The sequence below is a fragment of the Orbicella faveolata genome, unplaced genomic scaffold, assembly GCF_042242905.1.
Source record: "Orbicella faveolata isolate gen_17 unplaced genomic scaffold, um_ofav_v1 contig_24, whole genome shotgun sequence".
In the NCBI taxonomy this organism is placed as follows: Eukaryota; Metazoa; Cnidaria; class Anthozoa; order Scleractinia; family Merulinidae; genus Orbicella; species Orbicella faveolata.
Genome location: NW_028301552.1, coordinates 11776882 through 11801020, shown reverse-complemented (window position 1 = coordinate 11801020; position 24139 = coordinate 11776882). Strand labels below are relative to the sequence as shown.

Below are 24139 nucleotides of genomic sequence, written 5' to 3'. Positions count from 1 at the left end.
ATAAAATAAGACATTTCTGAAAAATTAAAAAACAAACAAACAACCCACTATCAATAATTTTAATGGTATGGTCATGAGCAACTCATTACAAAAATATCCCTGCATCATGATAAATTTTTCAACTTATTATAATATTTTCTTGTTCGTTAAAAGCACTTCATTCTCAGGTTTGGAGCATTTGTTAAAAGTATAGTTTCTGATCAGAGTTCATATTAAAAGTGACCGCCCTCTGTGCAAATTTTTCTAATGTACCACACAAAAAATATCTATTTACCTATCTATAGCTAGGATAAACCATTGAGCTACAAAGCTCTGAACTTTTTCACCAATAATTAATAGTACTAGAGTAGTTTTCAATGGAGTGTTGTGAAACCAAAACCAAAACCAGTGAAAGTAATTGCCTGATTACTTTCAACACTCAATTGAAAAACTACTCTAATATTGAGTTTCCTAATCCATACCTTATGTTGATATCACTTTTCTGTATTAAAATAATTTTCTCATTTCCTCCGTACACAGAATTGAAATTCTCAGGGTCATGTCTGGTTATTTTGCTTTTACATTAATTATATCACAACCCCAGGGGGTAGGGGTGGGGTATTCTCTTATATGGGCTATAGGTCAGTGCAGGCTCATAGGATGTGGTTTTTGAGCGGTTTTGGTCCAAAAAAGGATGTAGATTTCGACCAATTTGGTCTGAAATAGGGTATGTTTTTCACTCTGGCTTGGCATTAGGTGTTTTGTTTAAAAGAAACTTTTTTTTTTTCACAGCAACATTGGGAAATTTGTAGCCCTTCTCAAGTGTTCATGCAAATGAAAGCCAATTGGGTATCAACTTTCATTCAGGTCTAAAATTAAACACACATTTGGTCTAAAACATACATTTGGTCTGAAATAGCACAGAGGCTTCAAGGTACGGGTCACACACCCCCACCAAAAACTTTGGGGAGAACCCCCTCCCTGCCCCCAGATCACAATTAAACTAATAATGATTTGGGTGAGCATGTGCTGTGCTATGTAAATCACTGTTCTTTTTAACAATACCAATTTCTTCATAAGTGCAATAAACCTTGAGTCATCCTCCAAGGGTTGTCTGATTAGATTTCACCTATTATTAATGCATCAACAATCTCTCCAGCACCAATTCTGCTTAGATTATCACTCCTGGGTTGCAACACAAGCAGAGCATTAGCAGTTCTCATGCTCAGCAGCCTACTGCTACATTGACTACCAGTAGATATTGCCCATGGTATTGCTTCTCCCGGCTTCCAAGATAAGACAACTCGCTGATACTCCGGCCTTGGATCCAGATCAACAGGCTGCGGCAACTTGGCTTTAATTTTAGTTAACTGAGGATGTTGGAAGCCAGCCAACTTGCGCAGCGCTGGGAGGACAAACAAGTTGAATGTAACCATAGCAGAGACAGGATTTCCAGGAAGGGCAAATATCAGTTTCTTCTTGCCATTGATCGTGGTTGTTGCAAAGGTTGTTGGCTTGCCTGGCTTCATAAATACTCTTCCAAAGTGGATGGTGGCTCCAAGCAGATCTTCCAGAACAGGTTTCAGGAAATCTTTCTCCCCCATTGACACTCCACCCGATGACACGAGAACATCAGCTTTTTCCAGACCAACAGAAAGTTTGTTTTGAAGGTCTTGAGGGTTGTCAGCTGCTATTCCCAAATCAAGTGCCTCAAATCCATGTGTTCTGATCAGTGACTTCAGAGCAATTTTATTGCTGTCCCTGATTTGTCCTGCTCTGGTGTCCTCACCTGGACTGACCACCTCATTTCCAGTAGAAAGGACTGCAACCTTTGGTTTTTGGAATACTTCAACCTCAGTCAATCCCAAAGAAGCCATGAGACCCAGTTCTGCTGGTCCTAGCTTCTGAAGAGCTGTTAGAACTTGTTGACCGTTACTCACATCAAAACCAATGGGCCTTATGTCCTGCCCAGGCTTAGGAGTTGCAAGAATTTTAATCCTTTTCTCAGTTCTTCCTTCATTGTCACTTTCAAGTAATTCAGTATCTTCAACTTGCACAACTGCATCGGCTCCTGGTGGCAATGGTGCACCTGTGGTAATGCGCATCACATGACCGGAAGTCACACTACAGGCTGTGACCTCCCCTGCAGTGACAGGACCTAGGACCAAACGTTCCCCGGGTCCATCTGACGCCAACACAGCATACCCATCTTTGACTGATGCAGGGAATGCAGGGAATGGCTCTTTGGCAAACACATCTGAAGCCAGTATAAAACCTAGTGATTCTTCTAAGGTTATAACCTTCTGTGGAAGGCGTTGAGAATTTGCCATAATCATAGAAAGGGCTTCATCCATTGGAACAAGAGGATATGGAGAATGACGATCTCTCTCTGCAACTCTGCTGAGATCTCTAATTGCTTTGCCATGGGCCTTATGTGGACATGTATGGTGGGTCGAAACTGAAGAATGGGCGGGACCTTGCATGGATGCATGGGTAACACCCACATTTGGACTATCGCGCAACACTTCTATTGCATGTGGCAAAGCAGGTAGAACAAACTGAAAACATTCCTGGGATCCCTTGAGACTTCCTGGCAAGTTGATAATAATTGTCCTGTTCCTTATTCCACAGGTTGCCCTGGACAACATGGCCATTGGTGTGACTTTAAGTGACTCGCTCAACATTCCAAGTGAAAGACCTGGCGCAGGCTTTTCAATGACTTCCGAGGTCACTTCAGGGGTGATATCTCTTGGAGAAAAACCCGTCCCTCCAGTTGTTAACACAAGGTGCAACTCTTCCAAATCGCACCATTTGAGAAGTACTCTTTTGATCTCGTTTCGTTCGTCAGGGACACAATCACACTGAACTTCGCTAACATTTAGTTTAGAGGACTTCACTAGCTTCTGCAAATTTGGCCCACTCTTATCCTCGGCTTCCCCACGAGAGCATCTGTCGCTAACAGTTAAAATTCCGACCTTCACTACAGCGGACATCTTGGATTCATGGAGATGTGAAACGAGTTGTCTTCAGAGATGCACGAATTGTTTTACGAAGTTTACCGAAGAAATCCGATGATTCGTCGGTCACCCTAGTACCCAGTCTTAATCTGTTCAACATTCAAGATGGCGAAAGGCAAGAGAGGGAATGGAAGAAGACAGCACGATCGAACGAAGAAAAACGGTAAAAAACCATCAAAAGGTCAAAAGCGGTATCTTAAAGAATATGGAAAAGAGCATCCTGTGGATACAGAGTAGGTTTCTTCCCAGGTGTCTTTTCACATTAGATAACTGGGTTTGTTGACATATTTCGTTTGTGCACGTGTGTTGCGAATCCACAAGCTTTCTTGACCACCTTGTGTTGTTGCCGTCTTTTTTCACTTATCCTTTAGACACGGGAAAAAGGTGAAGAGACCAAGGCAAGAATTCAATAGAGCTCAGGTAATGAAAACACTTAATTACTAGACTTGTGCTGCTTCAAAGTTTAAAACTTATTTCAGACTTTGCTCCACAAGGATCCTAAAAGAAAAAAAAAATTAAAGTAGCACGGCTTAAAATCCATTTGATATCTTGTAGTTCACGCAATGAGAAGGAATCAGAAGTTGGTACCATACATTTTGATACTCCCCAGGGGGGCCCTCCAGGGGACTCCCAAATGAAAAGGTCAGGAATACTCATCAGAAAATCTGAATTAAACCCCTTAAGGACACCAATCTGGGCATAGTTTGAATGCGTTGAATGCATTGAATGCAGGTATTTTTGAGCGAGTTTTGGAACCATCCCTTTCTCATGGCCATGGAATAAATGCTTTGGATCAAGTTGAATCGGTGTATCAAGGTTTTCTAAGGATCAGTTGTCCCCTTCTATCCATTAGATTCTAGCAAACTTAACCTGTTTTAACCCAGTGCCAACTCACAGTAAATAACTGCTAGTTGCGTCAAGCAATCATAATTTGCAAGTTTTGGCTAATAGTCTTGGTTCTTTTCTTTTTTTCTTAGAATCATGAATCAGAGAGTTCAGATAGTGAACAGGAGATTGCTAATCCATACTTAGAGTTGGTGAACACATTAGGCATCAATTCTAGATTATACACAGACGAGTTAAAAGAGAAATGGAAAGAGAATGAGAGTGAAGGAGATGAAGATGAAGAAGAAATGGAACAAGTTGAAAGTGAGGAAGAAGTTGCAGAAGTTAGAAAGCATGTTAATGGTGACATAGCATCGACAGAACCAGAGGGATTTCAGGTACCCATCTAGAGATTTTATCTTTAAGATCGATAAGGTAACCTGACCTTTGCTAAGTGCCTCAATGCCAAATAACCAAATAAACCCTGGTATGGACTTCACTAGGAGGGTCTCCCCAAAAATATGTACCGGTAGTAGGCGGAGAATAAGAAATTTTGTCTCTGCATGCCCCAACCAAAACAAGGTAAAATGTTTTTTTCAGTTTTTATCAGACAACTATAATAAAGCACTTTTAATTATTATATATGTTATCAGTAGTTTAAAATGAATTTTAGGTCAAAGTGATTTTAAACTAGTTTGATTTGTATGTTCCTTCCTTTGTTCCAGATTTACAACCGTGTTCCTTAAACAAAGGAAATGCAAATCAACCTACAAGTAGTTTGAAATCATTTTGACCTGAGATTCATTTTAAGCTACAGGATATACATGAAGAATGAAGCATTGAAGCTGAGCAACTTGCTTGTTCACAAATTTGGACATGATTATTATTGTGATATTGTGATTATTGTTTCATTTTCAAGTTTTCAACCAAATTGTCATTATCTTCAGCTTGCTAAGGTAATGAAATGGTATCAAAAGTAATAAAACTTTACGATTGTTTCTCATGTAAAAACATTTTGGACTCTCAGGACCACTAGATGGTGAGTTTTTTGAACCCTGCACTAGGTCAGAATGTGAAAAAAAAAATGGACTTTGTAAATTTAAAGTACTGTAGTATTTTCTTGTTTAACGAGCAAAGAAATTCTTTAATAGTTAGGGGTGTGCCCCGTCTCCAGTTTTTAAAGAGATGTCTCCCTTGTTCTCCGGGCTAGAGAATGATCTAGACGGGAGTAATTAGTGGTCAAATTGTTAACTGTCTGTCTAATCAGGGATAGTGAGGATTGATAACAATAAAGCCATTGCACTGTTGATCTGTAAAGAAATGTAAGTAGGAATGAGTGAAAATTCTGTCTGGAAAGGGTTGCTTGACAGTAGAAAAGGATACCAAGAGAAGTTGGCAAGAGAATAGACGTATAGGGAAATTGCCTGTACCTTGCACAAGTACAGTTCATGACCTTTTCTCTTTAGTACAGTTTGCATACCACAGTAAAATATAACATCACGTGACTGATTATAATGATTTACGCAGAGATGAATCATCAATCAACACATTCTATGTTTTGTATAACTCTTGTCTTGGTTTCACCACAGAATGAAGGAGAAGAACAAAATAGTGATACTGGCTTTGACACAGCTCAAAAACGTTACACCACTAAAGCTGATAGTAATGACAGAAATGATGATAACAATGATGATGAGGAGGGGGATGATGACAGTGATAAGGATGACGATTTTGGTGACAGTGATGAGCAAACTGAAAATATTGGCGATGATTATAGAAAAGAAAATGTAGTAAATGAAGAAAGTGATGATGATGACGAAAAGGAGGATGATGATAATGGAAGTGACAAGGAACATGGTAAAGGAAAAACTTTAACAGGTGTAGTAGTTGCTTAATTCTTAAATCTCAGGCAGTGCTAAGGACTTGGGTTCTTTGATCTGTTCTTGACAAAGAAAAAGCAGCTAGTGGAAATGAAACATTATTTTACCAGTGAAATGTGTCAGATAGTGTATATTAATTTTGTTGTTGTCTTCAGGGGAGATTTCTATTATCATGGTTTTAGTCTGTGATTAGAATATCAAGATGTGGTTTATTGATTGCATAGTACATTATTAAATATATACCTCTCTACAGGATCTAGAGATCCATTTACTGTTCATTTTGAGCAAGACCTCGACGAAAGTGTTGAGAAGTCTCTTGGCAATCTCAGAACATGGCAGCAGAAAACAAGAAAAGTAAGTAACAATAATTATTAGTCTCAATAATACATTGATGTACAACCAAATTCTATGAGCTGGTAATAATAGAAATGTGTTGCAATCAGTAAGGGGAAATGATATCTAATGTATAGATTTAGCCAAGCCTAAAAGCGGAGCTCCTGATTGCAATAATGGACCATAAAGGAAAAAGAGAATGATTTTATCTTGGATCAGAAACTCAAAAAATGATCAATTGTGAGCATGTAATAATTTTGTTCAGCATGTGGTTTTGTTATTTTTTTCCAGGTAAATTTTAACAAACTATACCCAATAAGCCTAACCAAGATTGTATAAATTACGCACGCAATATATTAAGCAGTTTCCAAGAAATGATTGTGCAAGGAATATGTCAGAAGAAAAGTCAAGAATGCCCCAGGGGTTACTTTACACCAAAATTTTGCCTTTCCGAGTACTCCCTCCTTCTCCCCCAGAGAAATAACCTGACTTGAGCCCATCATCCAATTGGAAAACAAGTAGCTGGTCAGCAGTCAACTTCAAAAAAAAAAAATGTAACCTCGATGAGCTGTAAGCCTGAGCCCACAATATGGTCATGTGATACTGGTCAGTGGATAGCTTGTTGTGACAGCTGTCAATTAACAATAGCTTGGATGCCCATAAATTAAAGATGTAGTCATGGTAATGGTGCTACTCTCTTAGTTTCCAAAGTATTAGTGTACGGACATACGGACAGTCATGTGACAACCAAAATTTTTCAGATCAATGGGTTACCACATTTTCTAAGGTGTGGGGCTCCGCTCGTGTGCCACAGATTATGTTATCCATTGGATAAATCACTATCCAGCTTATAAGTGTTAACAAAACAAACCACGCTATCTGCTGGATAGTGTTATCCACCTTTCAAACAACCCAGGCCAGGTTCATTATATTATTAATAGTAAATAGATGAAAAATCATCCATCAAAACTATGGCAGCTGTATCAGGTTTTGCTGAGTAGAACTGTTAGTAGCTTTTTATCTTCACTTATTAATTTCATTTTTTTAACAGTAGCATCTTTCTGACATTTCTACCATGTTTTTATAAACCACAATTTTACCATGATCATTTCTTTCTTTCTTCACGTGGATAACGCTGTCCACCACACAAATTGTTGTGCTGTGGATAAGTGCTAACGCCTTACAGAAAACCGAAGCTATCCAGTATTTAGTGATTTTACCTAGTGGATCTAGCATTATCCACACTTTGAATAACTAGGGCAGAACAGCAACAACACTTTTTATTCTTCATAAACAGATTCCTTCATTTGGTAGCGTAACTGAGATAGTTCCATCTGCTGAGGATTTACCCACTGTAGATACAAACATTGAGAAGGAAGCAACATTTTCTGATTTGAAGGTAATGCTCAGAGTGTTGTCATCTACAAATAGATCAAAAGTATCAGATTGGCTTTGGTCAAATGTTTTGGTGTTATTTTTGTAATACAGTGTCTCTGAAAGGTTAGTATTTTAGTAGTAGATTATTGTAATCATGGGACCAATATTTTTCAAGTGTGGATTCAAAACGTTTTATTTACTTTTTTTAATTGTCCAGACACTTCTTGTTCTTTCAACATTTTTTTGCAATCATTATGTTGAAAAACATGCTAAAACCACCCTGCTATTTACAAGAATTCATAAACAACAGGCTAGTAAACAGTAAAGCAAAACATTTTTTAATCTGACGTAATAACGAAGCTGACAAGGGACTTGCTACACCATCTAGTAAAACCTGTTTAAACCAGTACAGTAAATCTTCTTGAAAGTTCTAGTAAGATAGTTCTTGAATGCATAAAAATTGGCAGTCCAAAGTTTCTATGTCAGTATATGAAAAAAAGACTTTCTGTTTCGTCTTTTAAAATAACAGTCTGCATTTTCCAAGAGTGCAATGAATGCATTTTTTTTCCAACACATTACCATCAAAAGTTCTGACTAACAATGATCTGGCTGTCAATTTGTGGCCATCATTTTAAATTTATCTTCTTGCAGGTAGAAGCAAGACTTGCTCAAAAATGGCAGGCCATCAATAAATTACCTGCCTCTGAAGGTGTGTCATTTATATTCCATCTGATTTTAATTTTTCCTTACGATCAGAATTGCTCGTCTAGTAAAAAATTGTAGAGAGAGCGTTTTCAATCACAAGGCCAGCAGCCATGCAAATTTCTTGAAACAAAATAAAGTGTTTAAATACGCAAGAAAAGCTGCTATTTTATTGTTTTGAGACACCAATATGGCTGCTGAGAAGTCAAATTTATAAACAAATAAATAAAATGAGAGCTTAATATATGGTTACAATATTATTATACAGAAGTAGAAATCTCTTTTCTGACTTTGACATTTGCAGTGGGAATTTATTTTTGCTCCCCAGGTTTTAAATCATAACTGCTTTGTAAATCTTTCTTATCTATTTAGTTGTTTCTAACATACATTGTGCCACTTTTATATAGTTTGGATATTTATTTGACAGGTGTGTTCACTCCTCTTCAGCGGGATCTCTTTCATATGATCAACTCATATCAGGTCAGTAAAAACTATTTAAATAGATTTGTTAAGTCACAGATGTTTCCTACTAATTTTGCATATTATGAGAGGGAAGTTGGTGTTATATGATTGCTTAGTTATTTATGCATCAAGTTATTAATCTAAACCAGCCACTAAACGTTCAACAAATTGGTTGCTTGGTTAGTCTGTCAGTCCATCAATCCATCGATACAACCATCCATTTGCCTGTCCGTTGGCCCATCAGTCAGTTGGCTGCTTGGTCAGTCCATCTGTTGGTTGGTTTATCAGTTAGTTGGTCTGCAAATCAGTCAGCTGCTTAGTTAGTCCGTCTGTTTTTCCATCTCTCTGTCCATCCATCCCTCTGTGAGCCCTCTGGTTGTTCAGTTCAATCAGTCAGTCAGGCTTATGGAATTGGGTGGGTACAGTGTCAGGGGTTTCATTGTAAAATGTTTTCAGCAGTAGGGCAACTGGTTTCACAGGCAGACAAAACTTTTTGAACTGAACTTCTTTATAGGAAGGACTTTTCTGAGATGGTCAAACCAGGTGGGCAAAATCATCCTCACAGTCAGTCGATTTGCCATGGTGCCCAGCCACTTAATGAAACCCCTAAATGTGCGTAGTTACTGTAATATGCAGAAGGTTTTATCTAGAGTTGCCCCCTGGCACTCATGATGCTGAGTAGTTCATGACTCAATTCTTATCTAATTTCAGGATGTATTTTATTCCAACCGAACGTTCCAAAATGGTGATGAAATAAGAAGGCTTTATTGTCTTCATGCTGTCAATCACATTTTGAAGTAAGACCAAATTAATTTCTGAACATAAGCTATGACATTTTGAAGTAAGACTGACTAATTTCTGAACATAAGCTTAACATAAGATTGTATAATACACGCACATGCAGTTACATGTAACTGCAATTTGTTGGAGTAAACAATAAGGAGCACCAGTCTTACCCTTCTGGTCAGCAGCATTAAGATACAGGCATGTGCAGGATTCTTCTAGCCTGCGAATGCAGACGTATTTCCGGCTGTCGCTTGTCTCTGCCGAAAAATAATGTCTGCGAACCCAAGCCAGGAAAGGATTTCTGTGATGTGGGAATTTTAAGCCAATCACAGTTTAGCTCAAGTAGCCCCAGAACTACTGTGTGAGCTATTCACTGTGAGGAGCGCTCGAGTTTCATTGTATCATGGAATCTGATTGGCCAAAGAGAAACAAAAGTCATTACATCACAGAAATCGTTTCCTGGCTCGGGTTCACAGATGTTATTTTTTGGCAACAGCCGGAAATACGTCTGCGTTTGCAGGCTAGGATTCTTCCTGTTCTTGGACCAAAGGACAATGTAGCATTCAGCTTTTTTTTCGAGCATGGGGTCTTTTTTTAGAGGCTTTTTCAACTCTCCTGTCCCTCCCTGTCTTTCCACTGTTTTATCAGTGCGACAGGTGCCTGTTTTTTCCCTTCTGTATGGGCGTGTATGACTGGTTGCTAGGATTTGCCAGCCATGGGAGTGGTCTCCATCTACAGCAGGAGCTGGCTGCTAATAGTGGAAGCTACTGAATGTCCTAGGCACCCAACCTCCACTCTGCAAGGCAGTTGTTAACAGTTCTGCAATTCATATGATAATAGTAACACTGGAATTTATATTATGGACTATTATACTTTTTTACTAGGAATTGGGAATGAAGATTTTGTTATTTCTTTTGATTATATTATTAAAAAAACCAACCCTTATAAATGTCAAATTAGGGGTGTCAATTTGATCTGGAAACAGTGGAGGAAGAGTCTCTCCAAGGATGTACCACTGCTAAATTCCCATCCCAGTGTTTATTATTATTTCTTATTAATATTGAACTATTTTTTTTGTCTGGAAGGTATATGTGACTTGTAAAATATCACAAATGTTATACCTGAAGCTTTATATATGATTTCTCTTGGTTCACAATGCAATCAGTTGTTTGTTATTAATTTGTTGCATGATACAACAGGACACGTTCCACAGTGATAAAGAACACAGCTGCAATTGTTCAATCTTGGAAAGACAAGAAAGACATTGGGTAAGTCCAGTGACTTTTTGAAGCATTGTAAGCAGTGGCTTTCATGAAACTGAAATATTTTGTGCAAAGTTTGGTCAGATTTTGTTTTTTCCAGAATTGTTTTCTCAGGCAAGTGGTTAAAGTAATCTCAGGTTTAAGTCCTCCTCTGAGGTCTTCCTCTGGGATCCTCCTCCGGGTCCTCCTCCGGGGTCCTCCTCTCCACAAACTGGTAATGGTCTCAGTATTTCTGAGTTCTGTTACTTAAATTCACTCTTGTAAAATATCCAACTGATGTGCCTGCCCTCTGCATTCTGGGATGTATCACCATTTTATGTTTATTTATTGACAATAATATCATTTAATTATTTAAAGGGGCTTCAAAGAAACCCTGATGTGGAATGTTGCTGATGGCAAGCATCTTTCATTTCTTAGTTTAACATTTATTTTTACATGGAGAACTATCTGTTGTTTGAAACAATACAACTGTAAAACATTCCTACCTCTATGGTTAAATAAATTGCTATGTTCTATTATGTAACTGTATATCCTAGCATACATTTACAAAGGTATTAATTTTCTCTCACAGTGAACAACGTGATCAAGGACTAACAAGGCCAAAGATAGTGATTTTGGTTCCATTCAGAGATGCAGCATTAAAAGTGGTTGAAGTGTTGATGCAATTGATCTGCCCAGGAGAAGAGGTAAGATAACAGAAGGTGGCATGGGCATGTGCTACCTGATGACATCAGGGCCAGGGGTCAGGGGTCAGGGTGTGTTCTACCTGATGAGCACAGGGTCAAGGGTCAGCAATGTTGAATTATACTTCTTTTGTTTTCTTTTTAAATAGTCTCTCATTGCTCTTGCATTTTGGTGATAGCTGTTGTTGAAGGAAAATGAAGATGTCACACTCAGTTTAAAATTTGAATGTACTATTCACTTGAATGGGTCACACTCTGCCTCCAGTGGCCAATACAACCAGAGCTTATCATTGTTTCTGTAGCATGAAGCAATTAGGATATTTCTACTCTCTCCCTGGATGGGATTTTAGTCCATCCTAGAGTTACCCCTCAGCATTCTATTCACTGGTACCCATTTATGCTCGTGCCCAAGAAAACACACACAAAGATCCTGGCCAAGGTTTCGAACCTGAGCTGCTCAAGCTGGAGTCCAGGTTGCCAACCATTAGGCCATTATGCCTTCCCTGTGACTATTAGGGGTTACGTTATGTTTTTTTGCATGGCGCGTAGAGAAATCTATTGTATTCCCTATGTTGTTTGAACCATAATAATATATAATAATAATAAAGTTTTTTGGGCGCATTTAGAAAACTTGATGCACTTACATTACTATATAAGAAAAAAAATAAATTAGTTGACACCTACACAATGTTTCTTATAACAGTAATACATAAAATAAATGAAATAGTTAATTTAAAAATTAGGTGACATGAAAGCTAGGTACAGTTCCTCATATAATAAATCAAAAATAAAATTTCCGAAACAAGAATGTCTTGAAGGCAGATTTAAAAGATGAAAGAGATGCTGTATTTTTAATAGAATCCGGTAGTAAGATTGTTCCATAATATAGGTGCGGAGAAAGAAAAGGCATGTTCACCATATGTCACAGAGTTCACAGTAGGGACAGTAAAAAGAAGTTTAGAGGATGAGCGTAGGTTTCGTTGCAGGTAGTATTGTTGTAGGAGGGATGACAAGTAGGTTGGGCAAAGTCCGTGGATAATCCATAAGGTCTTGACTTGTCAAAGCTAGACAACCTTTGTGACTGAGTTACCTTTAAATATCAGTAGCCCTTGTTGACCCACCAGTGGCATGAGGAAACCAACATATGAGAAACACAATTTTGAAAAAAGTCTGCGCCAGGTCTAGTGTCGACCCCCAGTAATGCATGGTAAAACCCTTCTCTTATCATTTGCAGGGCCAAGTTATGAACAAGAAACGCTTCTATGATGAGTTCACTGAAAATGATGATGGTGACAGTTCTAAAGACTTTGGGTCTGAGGACTTTAAACAGATGTTTGCAGGAAACATTGATGATTGTTTCAGGCTGGGAATTTCTGTCATGAGAAAATCCATGAAACTTTATGCAAAGTTTAACTCTTCAGACATCATTATTGCTTCACCCCTTGGTTTGAGGACAATCATAGGAAATCAGGGGTAATAATTTTTAAATATTTATTTGTGTTGCAACACCTCTCCAGCTTTGTATGCAGTCACAACTAATTATTGTGAAGAAAAAAATTGTACAAATGATTTTGCAGTTCAATATAAAAGTAGACAAGTCTCTTTGATTTTCTGTTCTTTGAACGAGTATTTTCCGTGGTCTCTTTTCATCTCTCAAATGGTGAAACTACTACAGCCTTAAATCCAGTAAGAGCAAATTTTAACCAGAGCCATGTATAAGTAAACATAGGTCAACACACGGTCTATTTTTTATTCAATGCCTCTGAAGAGGCAACAAGAAAATAGTGCGATCTATAAAAAAAGCCAAAAAACAAATGGTGAACCCCTGTACTACTCATGGCTGTTCTGGTCACTGACCTGTGCTTGTAAATAATAATTAGGTTTTTGGACAAAATGCTGACTGCTCATGTCATGGCATAATTTAATGTACATTAAATAGCTTACTTGGTGTAATGATATCTCCAAATACTCGGAACTAACAATGAGAAAATTTGTAAGGCAATTAGTAAGGTGACCTGATATTTTGACTTTAGTGCTGACAAGTGGATGGTCAGTATATGAAGGTAGATTTAACGTAATCAGATTGTCAGTATTAAGCACTGGCTGTGATTTCTTTATAGAGAGAAGTCCTATGAGTATGATTTTCTTTCGTCAATTGAAGTTGTCATTATGGACCAAACAGATGTCTTCCTGATGCAAAACTGGGAACATGTTCTGGTAACCTCAATATGAGAAGAATAAGTTATTTAGTTATCATTATAATATAGATGGTACCCTGCGTGCACTCTGATTGGTCAAAAACCCATGTTTTATCAGAGTATAAAGCATAGAAAAAGCGTGTTTTATTGTTTTTCGCCACATTACCTCCATATCATAAAGCAAATGAAGACGCCTAAGCCATGTATTACACTGTGATCAAAGACTCCGGACATTTGAGAACACTCAAGAAATGTAGAAAATACTCGCCTGCAGCTCAGGTTTTCTACATTTTCCTCATGTTCTCAAATGCCTGTCGTGTTTTATCACAGTGTAATACGCGGCTTAGGCTTCTTTATTTGTTAAATGAGGTTATTTTTGTACTCTCACTCCCCCTCAATAGAATGGGAGCTCTTCACAGCTTCTTTTCAGGCTGGCCTGTTTTTGTGAACTAAGTTGTTGCTCTGACCTATTGCAGCACATTTTCGATCACCTTCATAAGCAACCTAAAGATTCTCATGATGTGGACTTTTCTCGTGTCAGAATGTGGTGCCTGAATGAATGGTGAGTGTGTTGTGACATTTCGACCATTACAATGTTTAAAATCGTAAGTATGCTTGGATTTTGTAGAAAATAGTTGATTTCCTTTAAAGGCATTACAGCATAGACTTGGTTTACTGGGTGGGTTGTTCAAAGAAAGAATAACAGGTACCGTAGATAACCCACTATCCTGTCCATAGCAAAGTACCAGTCGAAACTTGAGTGCCGACTAAGTGCCAGGGTATCCTGGTGCCAAAGAGTGGTAGTCCTGCACTAACAAGACACTTGCTTTGGACCATACCTGCAAGTTCAAGCTCTCAAAATGTTGTCGTACATGTAGCCAAATTTGCAATTAGCCAATCAGAAGCTGTGTGTACTGTCCTGATATCCTGCGATATCAAGTCTTTGATATGGTTATGATTTTATGGTCACTTGCTCAACTTTGAGGATTGTAAAAACCCAGCAATTGTTCCTCTTATGGTATGTTTAGGAAGTATACCAGGATGGTTTGGTCCTGCCATGGGTATTTTGGGTGGACCAAACTTTCCTGGTATGCTGCCGAAGTGTATCAAAAAGGTATGATTAGCTGTAAATTTTTGGTCATATACAAGTTTTCTTTAATTGTTCTTTTTTTGGTTGCAGGTCTAAATATTACAGGCAGACTCTAATATTCAGTAGTTTTGTATCACCTGAAATGAATTCACTCTTTAACAGGCACTGTTACAATATCCTTTTACAATTTATTTAATTGTTTGTTTGTTTAATTACTTAATTGAAATCTGCAATCAAACATCTAAGGCACGATCAAAACTAAGGTCCAGGTTCAGATGATATGTATAGAGAAGAGAGCATCACATGGGATTTGTCTGATGACGGAAGATTCAATCTACTCTTTAAAGTTAGTAGGATTTAAAAGAGAATACTTACATAGGCCGAATTTAAACTGGGGACAAATTATCCATCTGAAACGAAGAAGCAATCTGACATGGTAATTCATCTGCCTGAGATGGATAAATCATCTAGGTATAAATTCTGTGTTTAGAAGACTTGCTCACAGATGAATCAGTCAAAGATCGATTTGGCTGGATAATTCTCCTTAGCACTGGATTTATACCAAAATCGTCCTCTAATATAATTCGGCATCGGATAATTTGTCTTTAGTATAAATTCAGCCATTTAGTATGGTTCTTTTCTTTTCAATTCATAGTATTTGTGGTTGTTCCTGTTAAGTTCCTTGACTATTACCATATTTTGCTGGAAAAGTGAAAATTTCTTTGTCAGACATACCAGGTTCGATTTGCCAAGTAGCAGTGCAGGTTCCTCAGGTAAGGACTCAATTTGAAAGTCCTGCATTCGGCTTTTGATTGATCATTCTTTAAGACTTGTATTGTAGCAAAGTCATTGACTTGCATAGTATGTCATGTTCAAAACTTGAATTGTTACCTGCAGCTGCAAGTTGAAATCCATTAACTTTACAGCTTGCTTGTGCTTTGCTTGTAACATCAGAGTTTCTTGTTTCATGCACATATTAATGCAGTAAAAACACCCTGTCACCAATGGGAGGATTTCTTGAGATTGACTTCCTTGTGACATTTTTTATGTTGCCTAATTTGTTATATCTGGTTTCTCTAATAGGCTTTCCATCGTTTTGACTGCTCCAATTTTTCTGAAGCAGCTGACAAAAGATTCCATACCTTCATTAATGAGGTGCCTTTGTAAGACTTTCCTTAGTTGTGACAGTTTCATTTTGCACTGAAAAGATCAATTTTCCTATTCTTGGTGTCTTGAATGTTTTCTTAGTGTCCATATCTTTGGAATGTACCATGATTTGTAGCATGCAGCATAGACATATTGCTACTAGCTCAGGATGGGGATGCAGGTCCTTTTCAAGCCTCTCCCACTGGGGCGGATGCAGGATTTTAGAGAAGGAGGTATAAGATATTGAATGCCAAAGGCATCCTCCTCCAGAGTATTTTTAAAATTGAGGTCCTCGTAACTGAGTTTTCGTCACTCTGAGGCCGTCAGCATGTTATAATGTCTCTTTTTTTTAATTTAGGGGGTTTGACCAAGCCCCCCCCCAAACCCCCACTAGATTCCCCCCAGTCCGAGCAGTTTTTCAGGTTGTCAAAGCCATTGTAATATTTTTAAAAGAGCACAGTGCATTAATTAAAACCACCCCACTGATGCTACAGCTAGCCAAACAACTTGTTAATTCAGACTGCAACACGTAAACCATTAACATAGACCACATTTCTTTTCGAGACAAATACTTTACATTTGTCTACAGGACTTGATGTAGATTTGCGAACCATTCTGTCCCAATATCTCTTGCAGATTTTACCAGAGTTCAAAGGTTCTCTAATGGGTTACACAGCCATTTTTGTTCCATCTTACTTTGACTTTGTGCGGCTGAGAAATTACTTCAAACGGGAGGCCTTAGAATGTGCGCAGATTTCAGAGTGAGTACTGTTTGTGCGTCATCTACACATGGTAAATATGGATTGAAAGACGTTGCAAACATCTGGATCAAGAAAAGGCTAATTCAGTGTTGTGTAATCATAGCACAAGCCATGCAACATAAGGTTCTCCAATTGATCAAGAGAAATTTGCTGCAGAACTCTTTTAAGTTGTGTATTCACCTTTTTATTTGCAATAAATTTACGAAATAACTTATTTTCAATAATTTTGCAATGCTCTTTTACAGGTACTCGCAACAGAAGGAGGTACAGAGGGCTCGTACATATTTCCAGCAAGGAAAACGACCGTTTCTTTTGTTTACAGAAAGATTTTACTTTTTCTTTAGGTAAATGATTGTTATGACTGTCAGACCTGTATACAGAGACTTAATAGCAAGAAAAATGATGTCTCTATGAGAGAGGCAGCCAAAATCCAGTTCTTTAGGTCACTGACATGATTTACATTAAGGTCTCTGTTGGTTAATCATACGTTTAGGCTGAAATGTTCAACTTAGAGTCTGGAAGTTCACTCCATTATTGATTAGATCTCCATACATGAACATAGCAATGACCTTATAGGTCCTCAATGTGTGCGAACAACTACAGCTTCTTAGTTCACTCTGTCTGCATTGTGATTTCTGCACGTATTGCGTGCCTATAATCCTGGGAAAGAACATTATCTTATTGTCCGCGATAGAGTTAGAGTTTATTTGAATTGGGAGACGACCTCACTGATTACCAGTGATCTCAAATGGGGTTTATTCTTTCGTTGAGTTGTCTGTTATTCCTATCACCCATCTGCTTGTGAGCCTTGTTCTCAAGGATAGAAGAGAGACCTTGGTAAGCGAGGTTTCACTTTTGTGAACGTAAGCATTATTCTTAAATCCTCTCTTTTAGGTATCGAATCCGAGGGATTAAGAACATCATATTCTATGAACTCCCACATTACTCCACCTTCTACACTGAGATTCTGAACTATATGGACACAAGAAAGAGTCGTTCAGACTCGCAAATCAATCCAGTGACTTGCACTGTCTTGTACACAAAGTCTAATGCGCTATGTTTAGCCAGAGTGGTGGGCACACAGCGCTGCCGTCACATGATATCTTCCGATAAGCAGGTGTACATGCTAGTTACTGGTGGCGACGAGGACACGTGAATGGTTATGGTATTCTTGTACACGCACTGTGTAAAGAATATACCTTGCAGTCTAGCGAAGCCCTGAATACAGTAGCTGTCAGCTTTGGGTATTGAAATGGCAGTAGTTGCTCTTGCCAAGCCCAAGCCCAAAGCCAAAGCCAAGAGGCCATGTGCTGAAATCATTCCCTGCTGAGCAGACCGCCGAGACTCGACATTGATGGCATGATTCTACAGAGATCCACGTCTCCCTTGGGTTGTTTCTTATGTGTGAACAATCAAGCTCAAACCAACAATTAAGCCACAGTACACTGATCTCGTTAGGCTTATATAGTCCTGGATATCATTATATCTGATCTCAGACATTTGGACGACAACCACTGGTATTGGTCGTTTGGTGGCAGTTATGAACGTCGCAAAGAATTGCACCCTAACTAGTATATTCAAACAGAATGAAACTGTCAGTTTGTTTTGTGCAGTTGATGCAGGCATCGAGGTTAACATTTCTTAAATTTTATCATGAGCTGTTGTTACTAGAAACAAAATTTAGTAAACGCACATGGTGTTCTCTACTTGTCTTCTTTATGGTGTTCTCTACTTCTCTTCATTACGTGTAATGTTCTATAAAATTTCTCTTTCTTTGATATCAAAGTGCAAATAAACTAAACCGCAGTAAGGAGAGTCAGAATGTTTTCTGCGCTGCTCGAAGTCAGAAGCAAAGCAAGCATTTGGAAGCCACAAATGTCGAACGCGGAACCCCCAACCTGAAACTGCCTCTTGTTGTTTGCCGTTAACGCGAAAACCCCGAGGCTAAATGTCTCTAATGTCATCCCAGGGGGCACTCCCTTGAATTTTGGTTAGGTGTGTGCCGCGAAAGGTCTTAAACCCTGGTCCTGTTTAAGGATGAAGCAAACGCAAGTCGATGCCCTATTTAAGGCATTGAAACCCGAAAAATGGCACCCTGTTCAAGGGAATAACAAAAACTAAGAATGGCGTGAACGGGTCAACTTAATTTCGCTTCTAAACATGCATTGCGGGTTAAGTATCAAGCATAGAATTTGTTTTTTGTTTAGCTAGGCATTGACGCACTGGAATTTTAGATGATACAATTTAGGTACCCTATCTAAGAATCACACCTACTGTATTTAAGGATCGGGAACCTCAAAAACCATACCCTATCTCCGCTGCACATACCTATATGGTCAATATATGGGAGTACGCCCCCCCCCCGGAACGTCATACACCGATTCTATGGTTCATGCAGCTGAAGCTGTGATCATGAAAGCCCCCCCCCCCCCCCCAGGGTATACGTAATAATTAATTTCAAGGGAACAAGGGATGTTTTTGGATCATTTTGTGGGGAGCAATGGAATTTACTAATGGGGAACAGAGGAGAAAATGGTGAAGGGATTAACCCACGGCTTTTTTCTTTAACATTTTGCACATTTTCAGCTTGTACACGAGCCAAATTGGCTGCAAGCTGCTCAAAAAGGCATTTGCAACATGATGTCATGCCTTCCTTTCCACTAGAATCGCGCACTCTCGTACCCAGCGTCTTCGTTTCCTTTGACCAGCAATTGCTCGTTTTGTCAAGCCAGCATGCGCAGTATGGAACGAAGACTCGAGGTACGAGATTGGGTACGAGATTGTATCATCGCGTTTTACAACATTTTTGCTCAGGCATGCGCAGAAATCAAAATTTCGACGAGAAAGTGACCTACTGTATGCCATTAGACTTTTCGTTTTTTTAAAATTTTTTTGCTCACCTTTCCTTTTCGTCCTTTTCTTACCTTTTTGCTGTAGTGATTGACCTACTCGGCTTGCTTTCGGTTCAAAAGTTCCCGAGAAAGCATTATCGAGACGGGCAATGCTTACCATGGAGTAGCCAAGTCACTCAAGTGTAGTCGAAAGAAATTTTGCTCCGAGCTTTTCACTCAAATTTCTGAGCATTTTTGTGCATATTTTAGGCTCCATTGACCCGATCACTCTGATCTGGGTATCATTGGAATTATTTTTCCTGCTGCAGAATGCCAATTTTGGTCAAAGTTGACGTCAGAAGTGGAACAAAGGCATGGCCGACGCTGGCAACCTCATTCCCAGGCTCTCTCTCCTCTGTCTCCCTTGTTCGTTGGGAGAAGGCAGAGGACAGAGAGCCTGGCAATGAGGTTGCAACGCTCCATTCTCGTCCCCATGGCCCTTTTCGCTTCTCTTAACCGGCAGGGCCTTGACACGAGAATCGCGTGCCAAGGTCCTGCCGGCTAAGAGGAGGAAAAGGAGTATGGGGACGGGAATGGCAACGCTTGCGACGGCCAGCATGGGTGTCAATATAGGAGCCGGCAATGATTCAGAGAAATCCTAGTTCAAGAATTAGCCAGCCAATCAAATCATGAGTCTCCAGAGCGATCATTTACTCCGGATAAGGCCTCACCGGCTAAGAGGGACAGACGGCTCTGGGACGAGAATGAGACGTCAAGAACGAAATGCAAAAATTCTTCGCAAATTAAATGTTTCGAATACCTTTGAAAGAAAATCTAATAGAGCGAACAGTGGTAAATCAAATCACAAACCGATTAACTAGTGGATAGCAAATATTAAATTCTTTCTATATATGCGGTTTATAAAGCTTTATTTTTCTGTGACTTTTGGCTTCGGAAATTGCGCGGGCTCTAGGGACGAGTTTTGGCGGGAAAGACGGCGAGAATGAGCGGGAATATATTACGCGCGCGCAATGTGTTTTTCCACTGGAATTTTACTGAACTGTCAGTTATCAAATAAAAGCAGTTATGACCGGTTAAGTGGGATCAGAGCGTGTCTTTATGGTACAACTGTGGTCCACGCTTTTCTTCTTCTACAAAATGTCGTCTGCTATTTTGTTTACCAAGATATTAGTGTTGCTGATGAATGTTATGGCAGTGGAGGACTTGCAAAAACAAGGATTACATTGCAACTGGGTTTGTGATGTCAAGAAGGAAGATGTAGGACGTCGCGAACAAATTGGTGTGAATTTCAAGTTCAGAAAACGAGTGCACGCAAACTGTACAGACGACGCAACTGTTAACTCGTGGGACTTTATCAGAGTTGGAATTATCGTAGCACCTGACGTTGACAATCCAAGTGAGTTCAGTTTCTCAGATTTCTTGACATTAGGCATCGAACATGTCTCGCCACGTCAGTTTTTATTTGGAAACGAAAACACGGACCTTGAATCCATCAACAGGAATGTTTCTTGTCTCCTACAACCCAGGTCAAACGAAACTGGGAGAGTTAACGGGCTAGATGCGCTCTACTCGCCCTTGTTTTACTTTAGGAACTTTGTCAGGAACTCCCAAAAGATACCTTATCTGGGCTATGTTGAGATAGGCGGGAGATTCAATCTTACTGCTGGTTTTAACAGTTCAACGTCGCCTGAATACCGCCTGAAATTCGTTCAGTCCGACTTGACTCGTGTCAGAATTTTGAGTGTGTTGTTCTTGGTATTGTTTTTATTACGCAGCCCATCCCTCTTAACGCTGTTTTGTTCAACCGTCAAAACAGTACAGATTGAACGTCTGTCGCGTGCCACCAACGTTGAAGAATCGGAGGAAGATCTTTGCTCGGAAGCAACTCGTAGGGCTACCGAACAGGAAGAATCGATAATTGAGTTAGTTACTTTACCAGCTGCAGCAAACCGAGATGCTGGGAAGGAAATTCTTTCATCTCGTGTTGCCACAGAGCATGGAGAATTAAACGACAGTTTCTACCCTGGGACTAATGATGATTTAGAGCTTGGCAGTTCCACAGCTGCATCAGAGCACGATGCTCTTCGGATCAGCACGCGTCTCCCCAACCAGGAAAACAACAGCAGCGATGAACATTCCAAGATGGTGGGCCTTCCCCGACCTACAGCGGGAGAAAAAAATCCCCCAGCATCTGTGCCAGAGTTCTCTCCGACTTATTCTGTTGGTACCAGTGATCATAGAGCCAATGGGAGTAGTTCTGCCATGGAAGAAATTGAGCGACTCGGAAACAAGCCGCAAACTGGTGTCCAGCACCAGAACATTGAAAATAGGAAATTAGATAGTGTTCAAGTGATGGATGTTGAAGCACCAGCCAGCCCAGTAGGCTTAAGAAGTTTCATTGCCAATAAGGTGTTCTCCAACAGCAAAAGTTTAAGCTTGCCTTATAAGTTTGTGAAATTTTTTATTTTGATAATGTTTCCACCATTTATCCCTATCTTGATTGATGTTTTTGTGCTTGCAATACCAAGACTATTTCCCAGAATTGCATCCAGCCTTCCCTCACCATTCCTGATTAAATCTGTGGTTATCTTCACGTATGAGGTATGCCCAGGCTTCATGTATTTTTGCCTTCTGTGTAATATCATCAGAATAGGTTGTTTCTGTTTTCTATGGTCTGCATCAAACTGGGTGCCAAGTTTTTTATGTAGGAAACATCTTGTGTGCTTTATGCGTAACCATTACTTGAGCCAACTTATTTATCCCAGTAATTCTTGGTCTGCCTGTGATGAATGCAAGGAGGCACCAGATCTTCCCAAGCATTGCGAGATTCCAGTTAACATCAAATGCAATGATGGCTGCAGTCTACTAGGAATTGTCGAGAAAGACTGGAAAGATGTGTCTCAGAATTTTTATCCAAAGTATATACGTGGACTTTTTTTGGGAAGTGAGGATGAAAGTTCTTGCCCAGTGTTAAGGAAATTAGTTTGTTTAATCCTTGGTGGCCTAATATTCATTCTTTTAGTTTTCCTGGATATTGTAGCTTCTCTTCCTATTATTTCACTGTGTTATGGAAGAGTGTGGTTCACAAAGAACTGTTCTCAAAATCGATATTGTCAGGCAGTTTGTCTTATAGGTGAGTTTTTTGGCACCTGCTTTTCTGTTATCTGGATTGCGTATTTTTTGTTCTGCAGTTTCTTATCAATGGTGTTAGCTGTGTCAAGTTTTTACATTGCTGCAGTAAACTATCCCCTGGAAATTGGTTTTTATTTGGCCATTAATATCATGGTTTGGCACATCATCTGGAGGTGTTACAGTTCCTTTACTGACATCTATGAAGATGTTCTTAAAAAGCTGTTCAATGCATGCAGCGAAGATCATAAAAGTGAGTTTAACCAGTACAAAGAAGGGAATATACAATATATTCCACATAAACTTTTCACTTCTGCGTGTGATAAGATAAGACCTGTAAGAAACAGCGTGAAAAAGCTGTTTTTTCACTTAAATGTTTGGCTAGTTGGTCTTTTCTTTTTATTATCTTTTACAATGGGAAGTAGTGCAGATATACCCATCAGTAAGGTTCTTGGAGGCACTGTCACATTTTTAGTGGTAGTCCACCCATCACTGTGGGATTTCCTTCTAACCAGAGGTAAAAAGGAGGAACGTAAAGATGCAGTGTTGAAGGAGAAAGTTAAAGGTCATGTAGATGCCTTTTTCAAGGGTAAACTAGATTAAGAAATGCAAAGGACTTTAATGTTTGGATCGAGTTGAAGACACACTTAATTAAAGAACTGAGTGTCAAAAGTAAGACCTTATTTTTAAACAAATAAAGCTTGGGTGCTTGTATCCATACTGCATTTTCATATGAGCTGGACTACAATTCTCCCAATTTTCATGATTTTTTAAAGGGTGGAGATGTAATCTCCATTGATTTCTCAACTTAACATAAGCATCCTACAGTTCTGTTACCTGTTATTGCTTAAATAGATTAACAAAAAGATGATTGAGTAAACAAGTACAAATTTTGTACACTTGAGACACTTGAATGCGGTCTTGTGCAAACTTGGAAATCTTTTGTCTGACCGCACCCACCCCCCTTAAAAAATAGAAATCACATATAAATCATGTGCATATATCTTACCTAGCAGCATCAAAGTCTCCTTAAAAGATCATGTTGAGTTTGTAAAATCTGAATACTTGTTTACAAACTATCAATAGTTGTGTAAATTGTTATTGTGAATCCTAATGGTGGGGCTCTTTGAGTGTCGATGTTTTAAGATAAAGAGATAATCTTATTGGTGAATAATAAAAGAGTGTTTTGTTTTTGCTGATTGTATATTTTTTGCAAGGGTTGCAGAGTTCACAATTTTAGCTAGTTAGCTTCTTTTATAAAGTGCTTTGCTTGTTTTATTTGAGGTTATTGCAAACAAGTTAGTTGACACTTAACTGATATTTGATCAACATCTCGGTTGAGAGTTGACTAATTTTTGTGGACATGCCATGAAGTGTTGATTGATAAATGAGTCGGTGAACACTCCATCAACTATCAACGGACAGTTGATTGAATGTCGATTGAGTACCAATTGGATGCTAATCGAGGGTATGTTTGACCTTTGAGGGGGGTGGGTGATTTGGTACAGGCATGAATTTTTGTATTCTTTCATTCACTAGCAATTTTTTTCTTGGGACATGTGTATACCCGACACTTTTTTCTCCATGTTAAATGCTTTTTTGGGTTCAGTGAGCAAGCATAATTTTTTTTTTGGCAGTGGTTGTGTACAAGAATTTT

The 24139-nt window shown here is 39.0% G+C and overlaps 3 protein-coding genes across 4 annotated transcripts; 2 read left to right on the top strand and 1 right to left on the bottom strand.

Annotated features, from left to right (window-relative positions):
• Nucleotides 1–45: 45 nt before the first annotated feature.
• Nucleotides 46–3039, bottom strand: LOC110043123 (gephyrin-like). The gene has a single exon (XM_020748539.2). The coding sequence runs from the start codon at nt 2970–2972 to the stop codon at nt 1098–1100; it is 1875 nt and encodes a 624-aa protein (XP_020604198.2). The 5' UTR covers nt 2973–3039; the 3' UTR covers nt 46–1097.
• Nucleotides 3039–18311, top strand: LOC110043122 (U3 small nucleolar RNA-associated protein 25 homolog). 2 transcript variants are annotated; one of them, XM_089292479.1, is made up of 20 exons: nt 3039–3229; nt 3368–3416; nt 3974–4219; nt 5411–5699; nt 5955–6055; nt 7332–7433; nt 8063–8120; nt 8541–8593; nt 9287–9372; nt 10561–10629; nt 11195–11309; nt 12541–12779; nt 13427–13523; nt 13981–14066; nt 14685–14769; nt 15293–15367; nt 15678–15749; nt 16377–16501; nt 16747–16845; nt 17396–18311. In XM_089292479.1, the coding sequence occupies exons 1-20, from the start codon at nt 3102–3104 to the stop codon at nt 17655–17657; spliced, it is 2436 nt and encodes an 811-aa protein (XP_089148605.1). In that variant the 5' UTR covers nt 3039–3101; the 3' UTR covers nt 17658–18311. The 2 variants fall into 2 exon arrangements, with proteins under 2 accessions (XP_089148605.1, XP_089148606.1); XM_089292480.1 differs by lacking the exons at nt 16377–16501; nt 16747–16845; nt 17396–18311 and adding an exon at nt 15843–15971 and having other exon boundaries at nt 3045–3229.
• Nucleotides 18312–20394: 2083 nt separating this feature from the next.
• LOC110043121 (uncharacterized) lies at nt 20395–23676 on the top strand. Its single transcript, XM_020748537.2, has one exon. The coding sequence runs from the start codon at nt 20452–20454 to the stop codon at nt 23083–23085; it is 2634 nt and encodes an 877-aa protein (XP_020604196.2). The 5' UTR covers nt 20395–20451; the 3' UTR covers nt 23086–23676.
• Nucleotides 23677–24139: the final 463 nt, after the last annotated feature.

Excerpts from the sequence above, each read along its gene's own strand:
- LOC110043123 (XM_020748539.2), bottom strand. The coding sequence starts at position 2,972 with ATGTCCGCTGTAGTGAAGGTCGGAATTTTAACTGTTAGCGACAGATGC.
- LOC110043122 (XM_089292479.1), top strand. The coding sequence starts at position 3,102 with ATGGCGAAAGGCAAGAGAGGGAATGGAAGAAGACAGCACGATCGAACG. Across the intron at positions 3,230-3,367 it reads GAGCATCCTGTGGATACAGA|ACACGGGAAAAAGGTGAAGA; the intron begins GTAGGTTTCTTC and ends CTTATCCTTTAG. Across the intron at positions 10,630-11,194 it reads AAAGACAAGAAAGACATTGG|TGAACAACGTGATCAAGGAC; the intron begins GTAAGTCCAGTG and ends TTTCTCTCACAG.
- LOC110043121 (XM_020748537.2), top strand. The coding sequence starts at position 20,452 with ATGGTACAACTGTGGTCCACGCTTTTCTTCTTCTACAAAATGTCGTCT.